This window comes from Xyrauchen texanus, chromosome 48 (assembly GCF_025860055.1).
Source record: "Xyrauchen texanus isolate HMW12.3.18 chromosome 48, RBS_HiC_50CHRs, whole genome shotgun sequence".
Classification (NCBI taxonomy): Eukaryota; Metazoa; Chordata; class Actinopteri; order Cypriniformes; family Catostomidae; genus Xyrauchen; species Xyrauchen texanus.
Window position 1 is genome coordinate 26,398,055 of NC_068323.1, and position 21,832 is coordinate 26,419,886.

At 38.3% G+C, this 21,832-nt stretch overlaps 1 protein-coding gene across 3 annotated transcripts in view; it reads left to right on the forward strand.

Moving 5' to 3' along the window:
• LOC127639594 (arf-GAP with coiled-coil, ANK repeat and PH domain-containing protein 2-like) overlaps positions 1–18,586 on the forward strand; it is a 139,330-nt gene extending 120,744 nt beyond the window's left edge. For 2 of the 3 annotated variants that reach the window (XR_007969983.1, XR_007969984.1), the window contains 11 exons: positions 444–549; positions 1,355–1,563; positions 2,224–2,293; positions 2,883–2,977; positions 3,176–3,366; positions 8,210–8,302; positions 10,455–10,669; positions 14,146–14,255; positions 14,387–14,497; positions 14,757–17,069; positions 17,203–18,586. Coding sequence is in view for 1 of the 3 variants with exons in the window: in XM_052121700.1 (XP_051977660.1) it covers positions 444–549; positions 1,355–1,563; positions 2,224–2,293; positions 2,883–2,977; positions 3,176–3,366; positions 8,210–8,302; positions 10,455–10,669; positions 14,146–14,255; positions 14,387–14,497; positions 14,757–14,818; positions 17,203–17,282 (1,342 nt within the window). In the remaining 2 variants the exon portion in view is untranslated. The remainder of the gene's footprint in view (positions 1–443; positions 550–1,354; positions 1,564–2,223; positions 2,294–2,882; positions 2,978–3,175; positions 3,367–8,209; positions 8,303–10,454; positions 10,670–14,145; positions 14,256–14,386; positions 14,498–14,756; positions 17,070–17,202) is intronic. The other variant, XM_052121700.1, reaches the window with a different exon arrangement.
• Positions 18,587–21,832: the final 3,246 nt, after the last annotated feature.

Below are 21,832 nucleotides of genomic sequence, written 5' to 3' on the forward strand. Positions count from 1 at the left end.
TGACATATTTTTACCTTAATTTATCTGGGTAAATTGCAACTTAAATTGCAAATTGATATTTTCCATTTATAACATTTTTAATGTATTTCACTGTATTTGTGTTATATTCTAAAATAAAAATCTAGCAAACAGCTGCTGGGTTTTAAAGACAACTGTTGGAGTAACAGTTCATTTATGATTGTCCTCTCTTCTGACTGCCATAATCCACTGCTTTTTTTTGGAAGGTTGTGGAATTGTAATAGTTTTTCCTTTTCCTCTATACACCATTAGCGCCGTTTAACCGGATCACTTCTGGATTTCTAACCAAGAAATGTGTACCAATAATATCACTTTTTACTTTTAAAAGCAACATTTCCCAAATCTGTCTCTCATGTGTTGGTCTGTAAAGATGTGAAGTGGCATACATAAGACTGTACAGATGACAGATATTCTCTGTATTGTAGGAGTTGTATGATGCAAGCGGACTCTGAAAAACTCAGACAGGCCTGGATCAAATCCGTCCAAAACAGTATTGCTACAGCCTTCAGGGATAAAGCAGAGGACACTGAGGTACCTCTGCTTCTATTTTATCTACTTAACACCTAAAACTGGGCCAGGCCAGGAAATGTTTCAGGTCTGCTCCAATCACTGCTTTTGTAAACCGCATGTAGCCATAAACTCTATATGTTGATTTCTTCAAAATTAGCCATTTTCTATATATCTGTGTGCTTGCTTGGGTAAATCCAGTGTTTTTTTCTCATATGTCCAGAACAAAACATGCATTCCATCAGAAATACATAAATAATTAGCAAAATATGTTCTTGACTACTGATAATAAACTATCATACCTCGCAGCTTTCCAGCGACCCCTAGATTAAGCTTCTAGTCCACTCAGAGGCTGTGATATACAATAAAACAGTGGAGAAAGTGCATGTGAGATCAAAATAGATGGAAATCTTATGGACGAGCACATGTGTGAGTGTTCTGCATTAAAGCGCCATCTGCATTTCAGATCTGTATTTTGTGACCAAATCTTTCTCCTTGAACTTGCTGTCATCTAATGGAATTAAATCCGAATTTTTTGCATGGGCGTAGAGCAAACAGACCCTGAATCACAGGCTTTCAAAACAGAATACAAAAAATTATGTTCATAAGAATTTCATAAGATTGAAAACATATACAATATTATTTATTAATTGTTGGAATCCCTTAATGAAATTGTTGTTTTCTGTCAAATCAGACCATTTTTTAAGATTATTTAAAAAATTGCAGGTAGCAGCCAAAATATGCAGCTGAATTTCAGGGGTTAACTTATGTCAAGACACGATACTTACACACGCCAGGCTTTTATAACATTGGTGTGTGTGTTTGGCAGAAGATGGACAGGAAGTCGTCTCCATCTACAGGCAGTCTGGACTCGGGTGTAGATAAGAAGGAGAAGACTCTTAAAGGTGACAGTGCGCTGCAGAAGGTGATGGCCATCGCTGGCAATAGCACCTGCTGTGACTGTGGGCAGCCTAACCCGTGCTGGGCGAGCATTAACCTGGGCATCACTCTCTGCATTCAGTGCTCGGGGATACACAGGTGTGTGTGTGTGTGCGTGTTTGTTTGTGTGTGTGCGTGCGTGTGTGTGTGTGTACGTGTATGTGTGTACATGTGTGAGCATGTATTTATCACTTTGTGGGGACCAAATGTCCCCATAAGGATAGTAAAACCCGAAATTTTTGACCTTGTGGGGACATTTTGTCGGTCCCCATGAGGAAAACAGCTTATAAATCATACTAAATTATGTTTTTTGAAAATGTAAAAATGCAGAAAGTTTTCTGTGAGGGTTAGGTTTAGGGGGTAGGGTTAGGTTTAGGGGATAGAATATAAAGTTTGTACAGTATAAAAACCATTATGTCTATGGAAAGTCCCCATAAAATATGGAAACACAACGTGTACGTGTACGTGTGTGTGTGTGTGTGTGTGTGTGTGTGTGTGTGTGTGTGTGTGTGTGTGTGTGTGTGGGATCAGTGATATCGGGCATATAATGTACAATAGAAAAAATGGATACCAGTTTGTTTCTTTGGAGATGTGGCACAGGAATACATTTCTACTGGTTGCCAAAAAAAAGGACAAATAATCCCTAATATTATTTGCTTCAGGTGTCAGCCTAATCAGTTCAATACCATTTAAATGATGTCGTTTAAAAGCACTAATATTGACTAATACTTGTGATTTGCCATGTGTTGTGTTTCTCAGGAGTCTTGGAGTTAATTTCTCTAAGGTCCGATCTTTGACACTGGACACATGGGAGCCTGAACTGCTCAAGGTGAGAGTCTGTATGGACACGTGGATTTGGCACATGAAGGGTTAAGACCTGAAAGAGAAACACAGTATATGGATTGACAGATGTTTTTTTAGAACACATGAACATCTGTCCAGATGGCCCAGACCTTCTATGAACATCTCATAATCATCTCATTAACACACACACATATGAATTCATGTTATTTTTAGGCACTTTATTGGGCAGTGATTTCACTGATATAAATTTGGTAGACAAATCTGATTTGGTTTTTCAAATATTAATATTTAAAAAGAAAACTGCTTCAATACTTTTTAAAATAAATTATATGAAAAGATTATGCCAAAATACCTAAAGTTTTTTCAAGAATGACTGAAAAATCTGTATGAGCTTAGGACTGTTAAACCACACTGTGTTGCTGTTCATCAAAGAGGAGTCTTATTCTGCATAGAGGATCTTTTATCAATTATTTCTTTATGTTTTCATATATATATATATATATATATATATATATATATATATATATATATATATATATATATAAAGTAATAGGTCCAAACCAAAAAATGAGTGTCACATCATCAACCCATAACCCATGCTTTATTTTTTACAGTTGATGTGTGAGCTGGGAAATGGTGTCATTAATCAAATCTATGAGGCACGCCTGGAAGAACTTGGATCCAGAAAACCACAGCCAGGAGATCCCAGGTACAACCCAAATATTTACAGCAGGAGACATTTCATCAACACTGATGCATCAGAGAGGTTTTACATTCTGTAAAATAGTTATTTGAGCATATACAAAGATATGGAGTCAAAATCCAGATATTATGTTTTTTAGTATGTTTTAGTCCATGTTCTTTGCGGGTTTGTACAGTTTTAATTTTTTTGTCTGTTGATCAACAGGCATGAGATAGAGGCGTACATCAAAGCCAAGTATGTTGAGCGATGGTTTGTCCAGAGACGGTCAGAAGATGAGATCAAAGAGAAGGTTCTATCATTGAGTAATCCAGATAAACGTCTCAGCAGCTGCTCAGAAGCTCCGCCTACAAGACAACCAGCAACATCAAAACCCCCACCCGCCTCTGGTTCCTCAGGTGAGCAGATCATCACGTTGCTGTAGACGAGATCTCTCTTTTCTTCCCTGCATCTACTCTCTGCTGGTTAAAAAGTCAAATTAACCTTTGTTTTTTTTTTTTTTTATCTTTCTGCGGCCTTGTTTACACCTGCTGTTAACATCCATCTTGGGGGATCCAATATTGGAGAGTCAGTGAAGTTGATCCAATCATAAACTTGTTTTTTAACCAGTCTTGATCTTGTTCTTGATCTTGATTCAGTCCTTATCTCGAGTCAGTCTTCATCCTGATCCAGTCTTTGTATTGAACTTAATCCGATATTGATTTTGATCCAGTCTTGATCTTGTGTCAATCTTGATCTTGATTCAGTCCTTATTTCGAGTCTTTCTTGATCTTGATAGTCTTGATCTTGATCTAGTTCTTGATTTTGATAGACTTGATCTTTATCCAGTCTTGCAGATGTCCAGGAATTACTTCACTAGAAGAACTGTGAGAGAATGATCCAAGATGGCGGCGCGGTAGCACGCAGCGGCCACTCCGGATCCACAATGGTGCTATTTTTGTTAAAAAAGCCCAACTTTTGCAACACATGGACATCGGAGCAACCGGTGTTCGTGTCTACCATCACCAGACACTACTGAAATATAAGACTCATGCAAAAACCAAGCTGCATGATGACCTGCAGGAGGCGCTACGCGTACTCGGCTTGCTGCGGAGACCAGGCCTCCAGCCCTCGGCGTCGCCTGATGCCGGTGGCCGGGGGAGAGGACGTCGTAAGCGGTGTGCGAGAAAGAGGAAGCGCGGAAAGAGGGCGGGGGTCCATGCTAGGCTAAAAACAAACCCTAGCCGGCCGGCTCTCCCGTCTATCCTGCTCAAATGTTTGCTCCCTGGACAATAAACTGGACTATATCCGACTCCAGCAGGCTACGCAGCATGAGTTTAGAGACTGCTGCGTCTTTGTTTTCACGGAGACGTGGCTCAGCGACAGAGTTCCGGATGCCGCCATTCAGCTAGACGGGCTCACCTCGTTTCGTGCCGACAGAAATACAGCTCTCTGCGGTAAGACTCGCGGTGGTGGCTTGTGTGTTTACATCAACACGGAATGGTGCAAGAACTCTATGCTAGTCTCTAGTTACTGTTCATCGCTGTTGGAGCTTGTGACTGTTAGATGCAGACCTTTTTATCTACCACGGGAATTCACCACTGTTTGCATAACCGGAGTTTACATTCCCCCCAGCGCTAACGCTAAGGAAGCGCTCTGTGAACTGTATGGGGCTATGAGCGAACTGCAGAATGCTCACCCCGACGGACTGTTTATTGTCGCCGGAGATTTCAACCATGCAAATCTCAAGACAGTGCTCCCTAAATTCCATCAGTATGTGGACTTTGCAACGAGAGGGGCGAACGCGCTTGATCTTGTTTACACAAACATCCCAGGCGCGTACCGGGCGGAGCCCCGCCCCCACCTCGGCTACTCAGACCACATCTCTGTTATGTTAATTCCAGCATACAGACCGCTCGTCAGACGCACAAAACCGCTTCAGAAGCAGGTGAAAACCTGGCCAGCAGGAGCCATCTCTGCTCTTCAGGACTGTTTTGAGTGTACTGACTGGCACATGTTCAGGGAGGCTGCAACATATGGCGATTCTACCAACTTGGAGGAATACACAGCATCAGTGACCAGCTACATCAGCAAGTGCATTGATGATGTCACTTTCTCCAAGACCATCACCACACGCTCCAACCAGAAGCCGTGGATGACTGCGGAGGTGCGCACGCTGCTGAGGTCCCGAGACTCCGCCTTCAGAGCAGGCGATAAGGCAGCCCTAAGAACAGCTGGGGCCAAACTGTCACGGGCAATCAGAGAGGCAAAGCGCGCACATGCCCAGAGAATCCACAGTCACTTCCAGGACAGCGGTGACACGCGGCGCATGTGGCAGGGCATCCAGGCCATCACCAACTACAGGACAACATCAGTTGCCTGTGACAAAGATGCCTCTCTTCCAGATGCGCTGAACGACTTTTACGCTCGGTTTGAAGTGCAGAACGACGTGATGGCGAGGAAGTCCACCCCTCCTCCCAACGACCAGGTGCTCTGTCTTACCACGGCAGATGTGAGGAAAACTCTACGTAGAGTCAACCCACGGAAGGCTGCTGGACCAGACAACATTCCTGGCAGAGTGCTCAGAGGATGTGCAGACCAGCTAGCAGATGTTCTTACCAACATCTTCAACATCTCTCTGAGCAGCGCCGTTGTTCCAACGTGCTTCAAGGCCACAACCATCATCCCCATGCCAAAGAAGTCTTCAGTGTCCTGCCTCAACGACTACCGTCCCGTCGCACTTACACCCATCATCATGAAGTGCTTCGAGAGGCTCGTCATGAGGCAGATTAAGACCCAGCTGCCCCCTCACTAGACCCACTGCAGTTTGCGTATCGTTCAAACCGTTCAACGGACGATGCCATCACCACAACCCTCCATCTGGCCCTCACCCACCTAGACAATAAGGACTCATACGTTCGAATGCTGTTCATAGATTTCAGCTCAGCATTCAACACAATCATTCCCCAGCACCTGATTGGAAAGCTGAACCTGCTGGGCCTGGACACCTCCCTCTGCAACTGGATCCTGGACTTCCTGACTGGGAGACCTCAGTCAGTCCGGATCGGGAACAGCATCTCCACCACCACCACACTGAGCACTGGGGCCCCCAGGGCTGTGTGCTCAGTCCACTGCTGTTCACTCTGCTGACTCACGACTGTGCAGCAATGCACAGCTCGAATCACATCATCAAGTTCGCCGATGACACGACCGTGGTGGGTCTCATCAGCAAGAACAACGAGTCAGCATACAGAGAGGAGGTGCAGCGGCTGACGAACTGGTGTAGAGCCAACAACCTGTCCCTGAATGTCGACAAAACAAAAGAGATGGTTGTTGACTTTAGGAGAGCACAAGGTGAACACACTCTGCTGAACATCGACGGCTCCTCTGTGGAGATCGTCAAAAGCACCAAATTCCTTGGTGTTCACTTGGCGGAGAACCTCACCTGGTCCCTCAACACCAGCTCTATCACCAAGAAAGCCCAGCAGCGTCTCTACTTTCTTCGAAGGCTGAGGAATGCACATCTCCCAACCCCCATCCTCACTACATTCTATAGAGGGACTATTGAGAGCATCCTGAGCAGCTGCATCACTGCCTGGTTTGGGACTTGCACCGTTTCGGACTGCAAAGCCCTGCAAAGGATAGTGAGGACAGCTGAGAAGATCATTGGGGTCTCTCTTCCCTCCATCAAAGACATTTACAAAAAACACTGTATCCGCAAAGCAACCAGCATTGTGGACGACCCCACACACCCCTCACACAAACTCTTTACCCTCCTCCCGTCTGGCAAGAGGTACCGAAGCATTCGGGCCCTCACGGCCAGACTGTGTAACAGCTTCTTCCCCCAAGCCATCAGACTCCTCAATACTCAGAGACTGGTTTGACACACACGTGTCCTGAGTTGCACTTTAATTTCTGTCACTTTATAACTGTCTGCTACCTCAATAACTGCTATGTGCATAGAACATTATCTCATAGTATGTTATGTTTACATTTTTAGAAACTGTCATCTTTTTGCACTACTGAGTACTGGTCGGCGCTGCACTGTCTATTGTCCTGTTCACTGTCAGTAATTTGTTGTACTGTCCTGTACTTTTTGCACGTTTGCACGTGCACTTTATATAGGTATATATAGGTAGTTTATATAGGTATTTTATTTCGTTGTATAGTCTCACGTGGTCCTATGTTGGTCCTTTGTTGTTTTTATGTAGCACCTCCTCCCGTCTGGCAAGAGGTGCTGGTCCTGGAGGAACGTTGTCTCGTTTTGCTGTGTACTGTACTAACTGTATATGGTTGAAACGACAATAAAAACCACTTGACTTGAGCTGTTTTTGCATTACAACCACCAAATATCACTTTTGTAACAAATCCACCAATTACTGACAGATACTATCAGACTTGAGTCATGAGACCACCTGCTGTGAGCAATGTCCATGTTATTATCCATAATCTGTCAGTTTTGTGCAATAAATAGTTGTAGTAATTTAGCTTAAATATCTGACAGTTAGAAGGGCTTGGCATCAGACAACCTGTGATGGATGTTAATAATGTGTTAAAATGCTAATGAGAATGTTTTGCTTCTTGTATCTGTGTGTGCTTGATCCAAACCCTGACCTCTGAACTCTCCCTCCTGAATTTTATGTTGCCGAAGCCCAAAACGATTATCTCTTCTGTGTAGATGAGCTTGACTCTCTCTTCTCCTACTTTAACACCTCTGACAAACCGTATATTTGTAAGTACAGCTGTTTATGTCTCCCTGACACTGTCTTATTTGTGCGTTTTCGTCAATATAGTGCCAAATCTGTCCACTATAGTTCTGTTCCAAAACCTAGTGAGCTGAATTACTGTCTACTGGCAACATACACTGAAGACTCTACTCACAACTGATTTGAATAGAGTTTGATGTTAGCATGTTGCTAAGCTAATTGGCTCAGTATTCAAATAGTAAAATTTTCTGTTCATAATTTTTTTCTCTATAATTTTCAGTAGTGAATAAAATATATTTATTATAATTTCTCTCAACTCGTCTGCCATCTTGGATGGATTTCTTCACTGCCAGAGAGGCAGCATATAAAGTTTTGGAACAGAGCTAATGTCTCATTTTTCTTTTTTCTTTTTTTCTTCTTTTCTTGTGAGGAAATTTGGATTGCTCATATCCATTTGTGAGTGTGGTAATGGTGCTGGTTGACATATTACAGAGTGTTTTAAGTCTCTATGTGTGTTTCGTGTGAGTCAGTGTATTAATTAAACTCTGTTTGACAGTGAAACGTACAGATGTTGAAAGAGAGAACCTCACAGATGAAGGCAAAGGAATGCTGAATACAACTGCAGCCTCCAACACACTCAATGACATGGGTTAGTCTGATCTACTCAATACGATTCCATTGAAATAGTGATCAGGGTCAAATGATGTGCCCTGCATGTTGTGCAGTGGTGCAGCTATGTTTAACTTGTGCTGTGTTTCGTATTAGACCTCTCCAGACAGCCGACCACCAGTTTTTACAATGGTCCATTCAACTACTGAATATGCCTGACAGTCTGTCATAATACCATCTATTTTACCAGGTCATTCCACGTCAGTCAGAGTCAAGTGTGCAATAGATTCATCTTTATTCCAGTCACGAGCAAAGAAATCCTTGCTATGATTAAAAGCACTCTCTCCCTCTCAATAATGTGTTCAGTTCATTACTTGGCCATTTGGAGCCGCCAATTTACACACACACCAGTAAAAGTGTGAGTATGCATGTTCAAGTGTATGTCATAAAAAATAATTTTAATGATATTGTATTTTATTTTGTTTAAATTTTTTTTCATTCTTAATATTTGTCATGTAAATAAATTTGTAAACCACAACAGTTTTTTACAGTCCTGTGTGACTTTCAGTATTCTAGTTCTGTGGTTTCCAAACTGTTTAAAGTGGCGTACCCCTTCAGTCATTCAACATCCTTTCACGTACCCCCTCTCTAACGCATAGATAAAATTCACACAAGGTCATTTGAAAATATGTCTGTTTAACACAATTATCTTTGTAATAACAACTACATGTTATATGAATCATACACATACTGAATAAATGCTAGATATATAATGCTAACTGCATAACTTGAAAACTCCCCCCTCATCGCATAGTGGTATGCAAGAATAGTGTTCGGTTCTGTGCCTGGTATTGCGCATCATTGCATGTATAGCCGAATTCGAGCATTAAGTATCTGTGCAATTGTGTGGTCAGCTGAAGGTGCTTTTTTATGTCACATTTGACACTGTTAGCAAGGTTGAGCTCATTTGCTAATAAACATCATGCAACAATATAAAAACAGGTCTCTACCATGCAAGCAAATGTGATTGAAAATTAATGCGTGTGAATGTGGAAAATAATTTGGTGCTGCTGAATGTCTGACACCTGTCATCTAATCTTATGAACTTATACCATCAGAATCAAAACTCCCTATGCATCTAACCTTAAATACAAATTACATTTTAAACTGCAAAAAATTAAAAATAATAAACTAAAATCGTGGATGACTGACATGTACGAGTCTGGCAAAACAGTTAAGTATTTTACACCGCTGAAACGAGGGATGAACGCTTTTGACGTACCGGGCGGGGCTTCGTAGCGGGGGGGGGAGCAGGTAATAGCACGTCGAGAGGCAGAACACCAACTGGAAACGTAGCGTAGATCCAACAGCAGTGCTTCTTGCCAACAGAGGTGAGTGAAACAGTGGTTGCACAACCGTTCGGCTCCGAAGAAAATTTCTGAATGGCACTCGCTGCCATACCTGTATGTCCGGGCGGGGCATGCAAATTCTGTCTGCCAACTTGACATTGGCCTTTTGTTCAGAGGTACGTTTGACGTCCCAGGAAGACCCCTTGTGTCACTTAATTTGACACAATGTCGAGTGAGTGACAGAAGGGGAACCTAAAACCCTAAAATTATGATTTAAACAACTTTACAGCTGAAATAATACATGAGTTCTAACAGAAGAATTAATGTAAGTGCTTTTATAAAATTATAAGATTCATATTTCTGCCTTTTAAACCCTCCAAAAATGTACCCCATTCACTTCCATTTTAAGTGCCTCACTGAAACCTCGAATTTTGTTTTTATTTTTTTTTTTGTTTTTTGAAAAGGAGAGTCAAAATACATTTTTGTGGTAATCAACATTATGCCACAAATGCTGTCGATTGAGCTTATCTTGTTTTGAAGCTGGAATATTCCTTTAAGCAATTTGAAAACATTCTTTGCAGTTTTGGAATTTTTTATTGTTACACTATTAATAACAGAAAGGTAGAGGAATATTAAAGAGGTAACAGATGAGGTGAGTGGGTGGAATGAGGTCCTGGGTCACTAAAGACACACGGTAAGTATGAGATTTAAGCTGAATTTGACCTGGAATACTCCCACTACTGCTCATTTGTGTTTGTTTCAGCTGAATTGAAATGTTGAATAGATGGTTTCGATCATTGGAAGTATCTCAGTGATTAACAGTTTACATTATCTGAAATTCAGAGTCGTACGTCACGGATCCTCCGGCTGAATGTTTTAGTAAAGATGTGCTGGTGTTCTGTGAGCCGAAGCAGTTCACTGCAGGCTTGCAGCTGTACTGGGCATCATTCTCTCGCAGTCTGCCTGACATGGCTGAAGCTCTTGCACATGGAGCCAAGGTAAACTGGACCAACACGGATGATGACAACAGGACGCCCCTCATTATGGCCGTACATGGGGTGAGTACTTACATGATCTTGTTCCAGAGAAACACGCCACATTACCTGTATTTCGTTGAAGCAGATAACTAGCCACCTTTCTAAGGGTTTTTTCCCTGTAGATCTGTTCCAAAATTATAGGTAAAAAAATAAATCAAAACCAACACTTTGTGCCAGGGACCTCTGGTTGAGTTGACACAGAATGACCCTACTATTCTCACACCACCAAAATGCAATTAAGTTCACTCAATTCATTGTACCCGCTGATAGCGTCATTTATTTGCACTCGCTCTCTGCATTCTTTTTGCTCCCAAAGCATCCTGAAATGTTGAAAGTTTACTGCGTGGCACATCTGGATGTACAGCAGGTTATAACCCTCTTCTTCATCATTTGATTTGTTTATTAAAGTTTACTGCCTGCTTTCCACAGGCTGTAACAGTGCAACGTTAATTGTGTCAGGCAAATAAATCGCTATAATAATCTTTAAAAAGCCTAATTTACATAAAAAGGAGGTAGGTTTGTGCTGAAATAAAAAATGGCACTAACTTAATTATGCAGGACGCAGCTCTTTACTAGTGCATTTGGTACGTTTTGAAAAGGGGCTTCTATATGACAGACAGTTGGAGGGGTGGGATTGAAAAATTAGAGGGCTTGGTGACGTCAGCCAAGAAGGAAAGACATTTTGCAATTTATTACATTTTGATGAAAATACTGTATATCTTATTTTATGTATGGGATGTGATACTGTTCAAATAAGTTTCATTACAGTAATGAACAGATTCTGGCACAGTGTTGCATCTGATCAGATACCATTGCATTTGCCCATTAATGATAATTATTTTGAATGAATCTTACGGCAATTTTATTAACTGTGTTTTATTGAAGATAATTTTATATATATTTTTTTTTATATAAGTTCTTACAGAAATATCAATAACAAAGGTTAGAGGGAAGAGATTTGAACAAAAAGGGGGCTTAGTGATGTCAGCAGAATAGGAAAGTTGTTTCAGAGTTGGAATAAATGAATACATCTTGATGTAAGATTAAAAAGACATACATTTTATTTGGAAAAGTGTGTTAGTGTAACATCAAGTTTATGGATCATTGAAAATAAGGTTGTCCATGATAGTCAAAATGGATGTCTATTTGAAAGTTCGGAGAAATTTAAACTTTGTGTCCATGTTTCACATTTACCAATATCGAGACCAATACAATTAATGACTTAAAAAATGTCAGGTGGTGTAAATATCAAGTAAAAGGTATTAAAATACTTCTTTGTTATAACTAGTTTGAAAACTTTTTTAACTTTATAATCATGTTTTTCAACTCCTGTCCTGAACATGTAAAGAGATAAACACGGTACCTTTTACACAAAGCCAGATACTGACTTTTTTCATAGGAAAATAAATAAATAACACAGTAATTACATCTGAATAACCTGACCTTCTTTCTCCTAGAAAAGTAGCCCCACTGCTAAAAGGGGGATTTTTAAGTCACCAATAAAAGTTTTTTCAGGGTTACGCCGTTTGACCTGAACAAAATGTGTCTTTTCATAAAAATGCCAAAATATCTGATATTTTTAAGGGTCTAAAGGGGTCCTTTCTGTTATTTTTGTTTTGTCACATTACAACATGATTTCTACCTACATGTTGGTTACACCACCTGAATTTGTTTTGATATGTTAAAGAGTTGATAAAAACTTATGACAGAATGAAAAATGCTAATAAAACAACAAGGAGCGGTTTGTAAATTATATTCACTCTTTACTATATTGAAAGCATTATACACATTATATGTTTTACCTTGTAAATTTTATAGTTTTTTTATGTACAGTAATTTCAAATCAGATGACTGAAATGCTCCAAAATTTAAGACCGGGACAATTTATAGACTAATAACAATTTGACATGTTGAAATAACAAGGCGATGTGAAACGGGAGATGTTAAAATGATGAGGCAATTTTGTATATAATACTGTATACTGTATAGGGAGCCTCCAAAAACAGACTAGTCCATCAAGAGCAAGAGTCATTCCAGACTTGTCAATTTGCCAACAGATGCTTCAGCAAATAATCTTTTTTTTGGATTTTGGGCATTTCACCCTCTACAGTGCACAATATAGTTAAAAGATTCAAGGAATCTGGTCAAATCTTGGTGTGTAAAGGGCAAGATGAAAACCACTTCTGAATGCACGTGATCTCTGATCCCTCAGACGTCTTAAAAAACGGCATTCATCTGTAATGGATATCATGAACATGGGCTTGGGATTACTTTAGTAAACCTTTGTTATTCAACACCATTCGCCGCTGCATCCACAGATGTTAAGAATTTACTATGGAAAGCAGAAGCCATACATCAACACTGTCCAGAATCACTGCTGACCGATCTCATCTTAGATGGAAAGTAGAACAGTGGAACCGTGTTTTTTGGTCCAAAGAGACCACATTTCAAATAGTTTTTGAAAAACAAAGCCTTTGTGTTATCAAGGCCAAAGAAGAAAAGGGCCATCCAAGCTGTTATCAGCATCAGGTCCAAAAGCCAGTGTCTGTATGGGCCAGGGGTGTGTCAGTGCCCATGGCATGGATAACTCGCACATCTATGAGAACACCATGAATGCAGACAGATATGCACAAATTTTGGAGCAACATATATTGCCATCCAGCACTGTATTTTCCAGCAGGACAACTTCAAACCACAAATTGCCCGGATTTCAAGTGCATGGCTGTGTAAACAGACAGAGAGTGTGGGTGCTAGATTGGCCTGCCTGCAGTCCTGACCTGTCTCCAGTTGAGAATGTGTGGTGTATCACACCATATGGCAACAAAGACCCCGTACAATTTTGCAGCCAAAGATAATGGATGAATGGAGAAAATTCCACTTTCTAAACTTAACAAACTTGTGTCTTCAGTGACTAAATATTTAATAAGTGTTATTAGAAGAAATGGTGGTGTTTCACAGTGGTAAACACTCGACTGTCCCAACTCTTTTGGAGCTTGTTGCAATCATCTGATTTTGCTTTCAATATAGCAAAGGGTGAATTTAATTTATAAATCACTCACTTTTTATTAGCATTTTTCATACTGTCATAACTTTTTCAGAATTGGAGTTGTATATTTTAATAATTTTTTGTGTAGCAAATTGTTTCACTGCTTAATTGTTTAAAATAAATAATAATAAAGGACTTTTTTCAAACTAATTATTCCAGCATTTCTTTTGAAGAATTCAGGTTTTAATGAGTTTTTTATTATTGTTGTTTATTTATTTATTTTACTGTTTCTAGTTATACTACTTAGACATTTTTACATTTATGCGTCAGAAAAAACATTAAAATGACTTTGAAAGATAGCCGTGATGTATTCAAGTAAGTATTTTGCATGTACTGTATTTTTAACTTATTACTGTAGATCTGGCAGAAATAAGAAGCATCATTGACCCTTATGGCAATTTAAGGGAGAGCGTTTGAAAGCATCTCACTATATGAGATGTGTCTCTTTCAGGGATCTCTGGTCACCTGTGAATTTCTTCTGCAAAATTCAGCCAGAGTGAACCAAAAAGACAATAGAGGCAGAGGACCAATACATCACGCCACCATTCTGGGCCACACGGGGTTAGTGCTACTCGACAAAACAGTACGATAATATAATAATAATAATGCCATTTTTGTTACATAAGTCATCCAATTGTTTCTCTTGACTGATCTTGTAAAATACTTTTTTGTAATCTGCTTTCCCACTGCAGACAAGTGTGTTTATTCCTGAAGCGAGGAGCCAATCAGAACGCAGCAGACATTGAGAATAAAACGCCACTGTCAATCGCAGTCGAGGCAGCTAACGCTGATATTGTCACGCTGTGAGTTGCTATAGATTCATCTTTACACATCTGGACGACAAAGTGCTTAAAGAAATAGTTTATCATTCAAACCAGTACAGTCTTCAGATTTTCTCCTTTTTTGTTCCATGGTTGACTAAATATGCCTGAATTAAAATTAGTAGTAGAACTATTTCTTTAACAATCCTTGTTAACATTTAAAGAATGATAGGAATTGAAATGGTTTTAAAACGAGCTGTTTTTGAACATAAAATATAGAGTGTTTGTGTCTCCCCGGCAGGCTTCGACTGGCAAAGATGAATGAGGAGATGCGGGAATCAGAGGGTCCTTACAGTCAGTCAGGTCAGTATAACTCTATCAGCCCTACTGAGATGCAGTACAGGAAGTGTATGGAAGAGTTCATTAGCTTACAGCTCAAAGACTCCTAACACATACTGTACATTACGTGACCAAAATCTCCAAAGCCTGCAGCATATGTAAAATATCTGTGAATGTACACCGCTCAAGCTTCAATTCACCCCCGGATGGGTTGATATAGCCTAGTATTTTAAAGCTAAGCATCTTATTTATTAACAGTAGTTGGTCAAAGGTGCAATAAGTAGATTGTAAAGTAGTATTGAACACATATGCACCTTATTTACATTTGTCTGAATGCAAATACTGGTGCTCATTGATGGTAGCGTATTGAATTACTCTATGATCCATGAGTGAATGTATGTTTGTTTATGATCGTTCTGACACATTCCTGATATATAAATCTTCATTCGATGTACTTGAGACTATCTCAGTAAGTTTTGGATACATTTTTATTACTATTATATTGAATTTATGAAAATGAATAATTATTATGAATGCATAACATAGTGTTAATAAAACGGATACCAAACAGAAAGCACTTTAGCTCAATTGTTTTAGCTTATTTTTATTGAAATATTTGATTTGTATCTACATAAATGAAGTACTTTCAGAATTATCCATTAATGAAAGTGATTAGCATAAGAGACATGATTTGTATAATTATTTAAAAAATGTTGAATGTTGAGAGACCAAAAAAATTATATACAGTATATATTTCTTAATATAATGTGGAATTATGTTTTTAGGTGTAGATATAGGAAAAAGGAAAAACTATAAAATGACAATGTAAAGGTTCAATTATATGACTATATTTATGAATATTATTATATTTTGTTATATATTTCAAGTGCAAAAATGAAAAGTGATTGTAGTTAAGGATGTTTTGACACAGAGGGGCGTTGTAGAGCAGGATTTTACACCTGATGCTGTTTGGATCTGGTGAAAGTTCAGCCTGATTCACAAGGTCCTCCAATCAGCTTTATTTATTTACTGGGATCTGAAATATAATCCCATAAACTGCAATCCTTAAGCATACTTCTGCTTTCTTGAATGTAAAAGATGTATAATAACATATTCTCAGGTTTAATCGAAATGCAAATGAAAAAAAAAAACTTTCTTAAAGATGAAAGGTGCGGTTTATTATTCAGAGTACCAGTGCAAATGTATGTAAAAACCATAAAACACTGTTGTATGTTATTGTAGATTTCTGAGCTGCTGTCTTTTTCTGTTATTCTGTTACTGTTATGCCACTTTGAGATATTTGATCATTTCTGTCAAGTTAAATACTTTAAAGGAACATTCCAGGTTCAATACACAAGTTCTGTTGACTTTGTGACATGCTGTTGATTACCACTTAGAATAATTTCACCTCATCCCTCAGTTATTTTAAAGAAATCGTCTTGAGACTATACTCTAAAAGTGTATGTAATAGTTCTCCAGTTTCTTTGTGGACTTCCATCGTTGGTGTCTGTCTATTATGTAATATTAATTATGATAACATGAATCTAGTACTATTAAATGCAGACTGACCTTGTCTGTGTAAAGTTGTACACAATTTTTCAACCCCTGTCCTGAACATGTAAAGAGATAAACTGGTACCTTTCACGCAAAACCAGATAAGAAATTTTTTTACATGGGAAAATAAAAATGGCAATTACTACTTCTGTCTAGAAAAGTATCCCCGCTGCCAAAAGGTCAAGTCAGGCAACTGTAACGGCTCAAATAACAACAAGAGTGTTTTTTCAAGCCATTGGACGTATTCTGTCATATAAAGCAGCAAAAAAACTGCAACATTTTCCACAATACAAGGAAAGGACGTTTTTTATTGAGAATTTCTTTTTTTTATCCAAATGAAAGGATAAGTTAGACAACTTTACAGCTCAAATAACACATTTCTGTGTGGAATTAATCTTTCAAGTGCTTTATTCAAAAGTGTCTGCTTTAAATGCTCCAGAAGTCTTGCCCCGTAGACTTCTTTTAATTGCAGTACTTGAAACATCATTTTTTCATCAACAAAAAAATCAATGTTATGTATTGAACCTAGAACATACATTCATATCTTCACACTCATTTGTTACATGGTCAGAGAGATCTGATATATAGTCTTCATATACCAGATGTAAATAAATATACTTCATAAGCCATAGTTTGTGTCATGTCCGTTTCAACTCTTCATTTCCTCCTTTCTCTCTTGCGCTCTGCTAAACTCTTGAGTTTCTCATCTGAAGTACTGCAGGTATGAGGCTCATTCATTCTGTGTTGTTTGCCATTTGGATTCTAGTATGTGATGGTGTGTTTAGCATGCTTGCATGCAGCTAACGCAGGTGCTACTTCCCCTAAAAATCACTTATACTGTTTTCTCTTTACAGGAGATGAAACATACAAGGACATTTTCCAAGACTTTACCCAGATGGCATCAAATGACCCTGACAAACTCAACCGCTTCTGAACACACGAATAAACCTCCAACAGTATAGCACACCACGCCAACCTCCACAGAAATGCAGTTTGATATTTACTAGCATTTTTAAGAACTGTGTGTTTTATTGGATTGACTACTGAATATTGGCCATGATACAAAGTATAAAATGTACTCATTGTTTTGTGATATTTCAGTGAATTCTAATGAAACTGTCAGAGTTTATTCATGTATCGATGGTATTTTGGGTGACAAATTATATTGCACTCACACCAGTTAAATATTGACATTTTATTGTAAAATTCATTACAAGCGTTTTTTTTATATTATATATATTGTTTCTCAGATGAACAGCGAGAAATTTGTGTTCTTTTGAGCCGTTGGACGTGATAGACCTCACTCATGAAACATGCTGTAAATCCTGCTCCTGCTTACACAAATGGACGCATTGAATTTTACGTTAGAATAGATTTACGAAGTATTTGCACAGAAATATTCTGCTTGTACATTCTTTCATATTGAATTGAATGTGACAATTTATGCAAGAATGTTTTTGCAAAAGAGTTACACAGAATTCATTGTGCTCATGTAAATCACTCATAAATCTGTTCTTATAGAAATTGTGCCGTTCAATTCAAAGCGAATGTTTTCTCAAACTATTTCCAAACACATTTTCTGCTTGTGTTTCTTGAAAGATGCCCATGTGTTTGTAGATAGCATCTCAATAGCTATACTGAGGAGGGTAACATTTACGTTTACCTGTACATGGTAACACAATTCCTAAAAAAAAAAACAATACATTTACTGTATTTTTTGTGCTCTCTGCATGTTTGTATGTGCTTAATTGCTGTTTGATGATGTGCCGCTGTTATTGCGCATTTTTTAAAGACAAAACTTGCGTGGCATTTTTACATTAGCATGTGAACCCATCCCAACTCCTTTATATGTGCATACAGTATAGAGTGAATCATAATCATACCACAATATATGGGGTGTAAATTGTCTATATTCTGTACATTCATCATCTTGGACTGGGAAGTTTATTTTGTAGTACTTTAAATAGTGTAATAATCTTTGGTGCTCTTTTAATTGTATTTTTTGTGCTTTTTATTCAACATGCTGTATTCAAGTCATTTGACATTTGTATCCACTGCAAATATTTGACTGTGAAAATATATCAAGATATATTATAAATTGTTTTCTAAGGTTTTAATGAATTATTTTTCTTTGACCATAATTATAATTTAAAGGACTTTATGTGCAACATGTCAGCCATGTCTCTAACCCTCTTCAGTAGAACTATTCATAAAATTGAATAAAAACACCCCGTTTTGACCCTGCATGATCAGATTGATTGAAGTAATCTAACAGGCAGTGTATGCAATGTCGAACACATGTGCAGGTTAACGTTACATAAACAGTGGTGTTGTGTCCCGAAAACACCAAAGCCGTTCTGTCGCTCGTGCCGGATGACCTGCCAGCTAACTTCTGAGGCACATCTTCACATCAGGATGTTTTGTAGATGTAAAGCTCTACCTAATAGGCTCCTGAGCCTATTATACAGGTTCAGGAGCTGTATTTATAAAGCATGTCAAATAAATCAGATGGCATAATATGAAGTGTCGGGTAAAGTCACCTGCATTATGCACCGAGTGAATCAGACTCCACGGAGTCGTTCCTCTAAGAACCGTTATGGATGACAACTGCAGGCTTAAGGAATAAATTATTTGAATAGATTTGATTTCCAAATAGATTTTAAGGTCATTATAAATTAGACATTATGGGGCAGGAGGAAAATGTTCAAATGTTTGGCAAATCAGAATTCTTATACAAATACACATCCATGTGATTACATAAACCAGTGATTCCCACCATTATATATAATAGAATCAAGCAAACATGTGTAGATAAGAAACAGATGTGCTTTAGAAATCATTTACGCAGCCATGAGCTTGAAATCACAAAGGTACCCTGTATCCGTGGACAGGTTGTGAACGTAACAAATTACATGTTATTTAATCTTTCTAGGAACCGTGTCCCTGTATTGTGCCTATTTGACCTAGACTGGTGGTCAAATAGTGTCAAATGCTATCAATTTATAGGAAACCTTTCAACATTTGAAGAAAATATATTAGGATCAAGCTTAGAGACTCTTATGCCACAACACTGCTGACAAAACTCACAAAACATGAGTGCAAAAAAGAAACTTTTCACACAAGGGTCCACAAACCCATCCCCAGCTGCAATACCCCCCACTCCACACACTGTGTCCCCACAGCAACCCACTCCCAGATCAAAGGCCATAAGTCCTGCCTCTCAGGTCCCTTTGGTTGGTGTGGTCCATTGCTACCTGGGTGATTTCACTGGTTGTACTCTGTACTCTGGTTGCAGTGACCCTGAAAATGAGTTGTGCTCTCAGTGTGGTCAACATGAGTCTACTGTTCTATAATATATATCAGTGTGGAGGCCATTTATTTCTGGCAGATTTAGGTCATTGATTGAAAATAGATAAGAGATTAGAAGCTTCGACATCCCAACTGGAGACAGGTCATAGCCGACCGCTCATGCGCCTACAGCCGGAACACACCCGCCCCATACCAACACCATGCACAGAGGTCAACAATAAAGAATGCTGTCCGGTAATTGTGAGGTTATTTTCGGGTGGGTCAAGGGGTAGAAGTGAACTTGAAATGTCTACAGTATATCTGTGGGTCATTGATAAAATGGAGGTTAGTAGTAATGGTGAATTGTAAGTTTCATAGTGTCTATAAGTTGGAGCTTATCTGTAGTAAAGTATTTTGTTGTATATTATGTCTTAAGTGTTAATGTAATTTAACATATGTTTAAATTATACTATCCATAGGGGGAAGAGAAAAAATTATATAAAATACATACACATATATTTAATTATATAACGCCGATACACATGGAAGAGGAAAAGAGAAAGTCAGAGCAAGTGTCAGCTCACCGGAAAGTTGAATTATTTGATGAGTAAGGAGTAAGTATCATTTCTTGATAAAATTCTATGTTTGGTTTTTCTGTAGAGATGAATTATATTCTTGATTAACATATTTAGAGAGACGGTTCAACCACAATGATGCTTTGAGTTGTATTTTTGTCTTCCAAGTAATAAGGACTGTTTTTATTTGTTCCGTTGATTTTTGCGATGACCAAGGCTAAAACACTGTGATCAGAGCAAAAATGTCCTGCTGAATCTACCAGGGGTTACAAGTGCATGAATGTAAGTATCTGTTAGCTTGAGTGAACACTGTGTGCATTTGTCTGATGTGTTATAACAGAACACAAGTTGCACATAATAGGTTATATGTATTCTGAGAATAATCTTGTATTGAATTAATTGCAAATTTGTATTTTAAGTGGAATTTAAGATTTTTTTTTTATCAAAAGTGTGGATTAGTTTGGATAAGATCTTTTTCCCATTTATGTATGGGGAGTGATATAGCTGAATCATGAGATGCCAGAGTTTTATATCATTTTGAAAAGAGTTTGGGTGCATTTGCTAACTTATTTAAAGTTTCTAAAAGTGGAGTGGAGAGGATTATATGTTATATTGATTTTTGCTTTTATTTTAACTGGCTGTATTGCAAATACTGCTCTTTTCCTATATCAGACTTTGGCAGAGATCTGGGAAGCTGAAATTTGTGTTATTTAAGAGGTGATGCAAATGAGTGATGCCTTTTTATCATTATTTTGATTATTTCCTATTATTGATAATTTGTTTACTAATTAGGGTTTTTGCACATGGTGTAAGTTTGTAATGTTACCAAGCTGTCAGAAATGTGTCTATTGTATTATTATTCCTAAATCAGCTGTGCTTTCTAATTGATTTGCCTAAAAATGGTAAGTCTTGTAGAGAAATATTTTTACATACACTATTTTCTATTTGAAGCCATTGCTGATGTTTGTGGGGTGAATTATTAAGACTTTACTTTCAGTCATGACTCAAAATAATGCAATAACTGCTTTAGTGTCATTAAACAGAACCATTACTCTTCATAATATGATAACATGTACTTAAAGACACATTTGAAACTGTGTGATTTTATGATTTGAATGCATACATTTGAAAAATTTTGTTATATTTAATTATTTCTATTTAAGTTATTCAACAAAAAAAGCATAGACTAGCAGGATCTGCTCAATTCTGTATCACAGATATTTGATATAGGGTTTATGTGTGCGAGAAATGGAAGTTTGTTCTGCTCCCTTTAACTATCTTGCACTGATGGCATCACAACCTTTGCTGGATTGTCTTGTTCAAACAACCAATTGCCATCTGAATGATGGACACGCAGATGTCAGCAAAGATAGCTTCATAACAAGAAACATTCTGGAGCAGCTCCAACTGATCTTGGACTGAGCTGGACAATGAGCTGGGCAGCGCAGCCGAATGGAACACAATGGGGGATCATTTTAAAAGTTATAACTTGACACCGCATCTTTAATAAGTGGTGCAAAAGGCACATGGTAACAATCAAATATGTCCCTCTGGTGCATGTTTATATAGAAAAACTATTAAAAAATATGTTAATGGATGCAAGAAAGTGTCATGTGTAAGT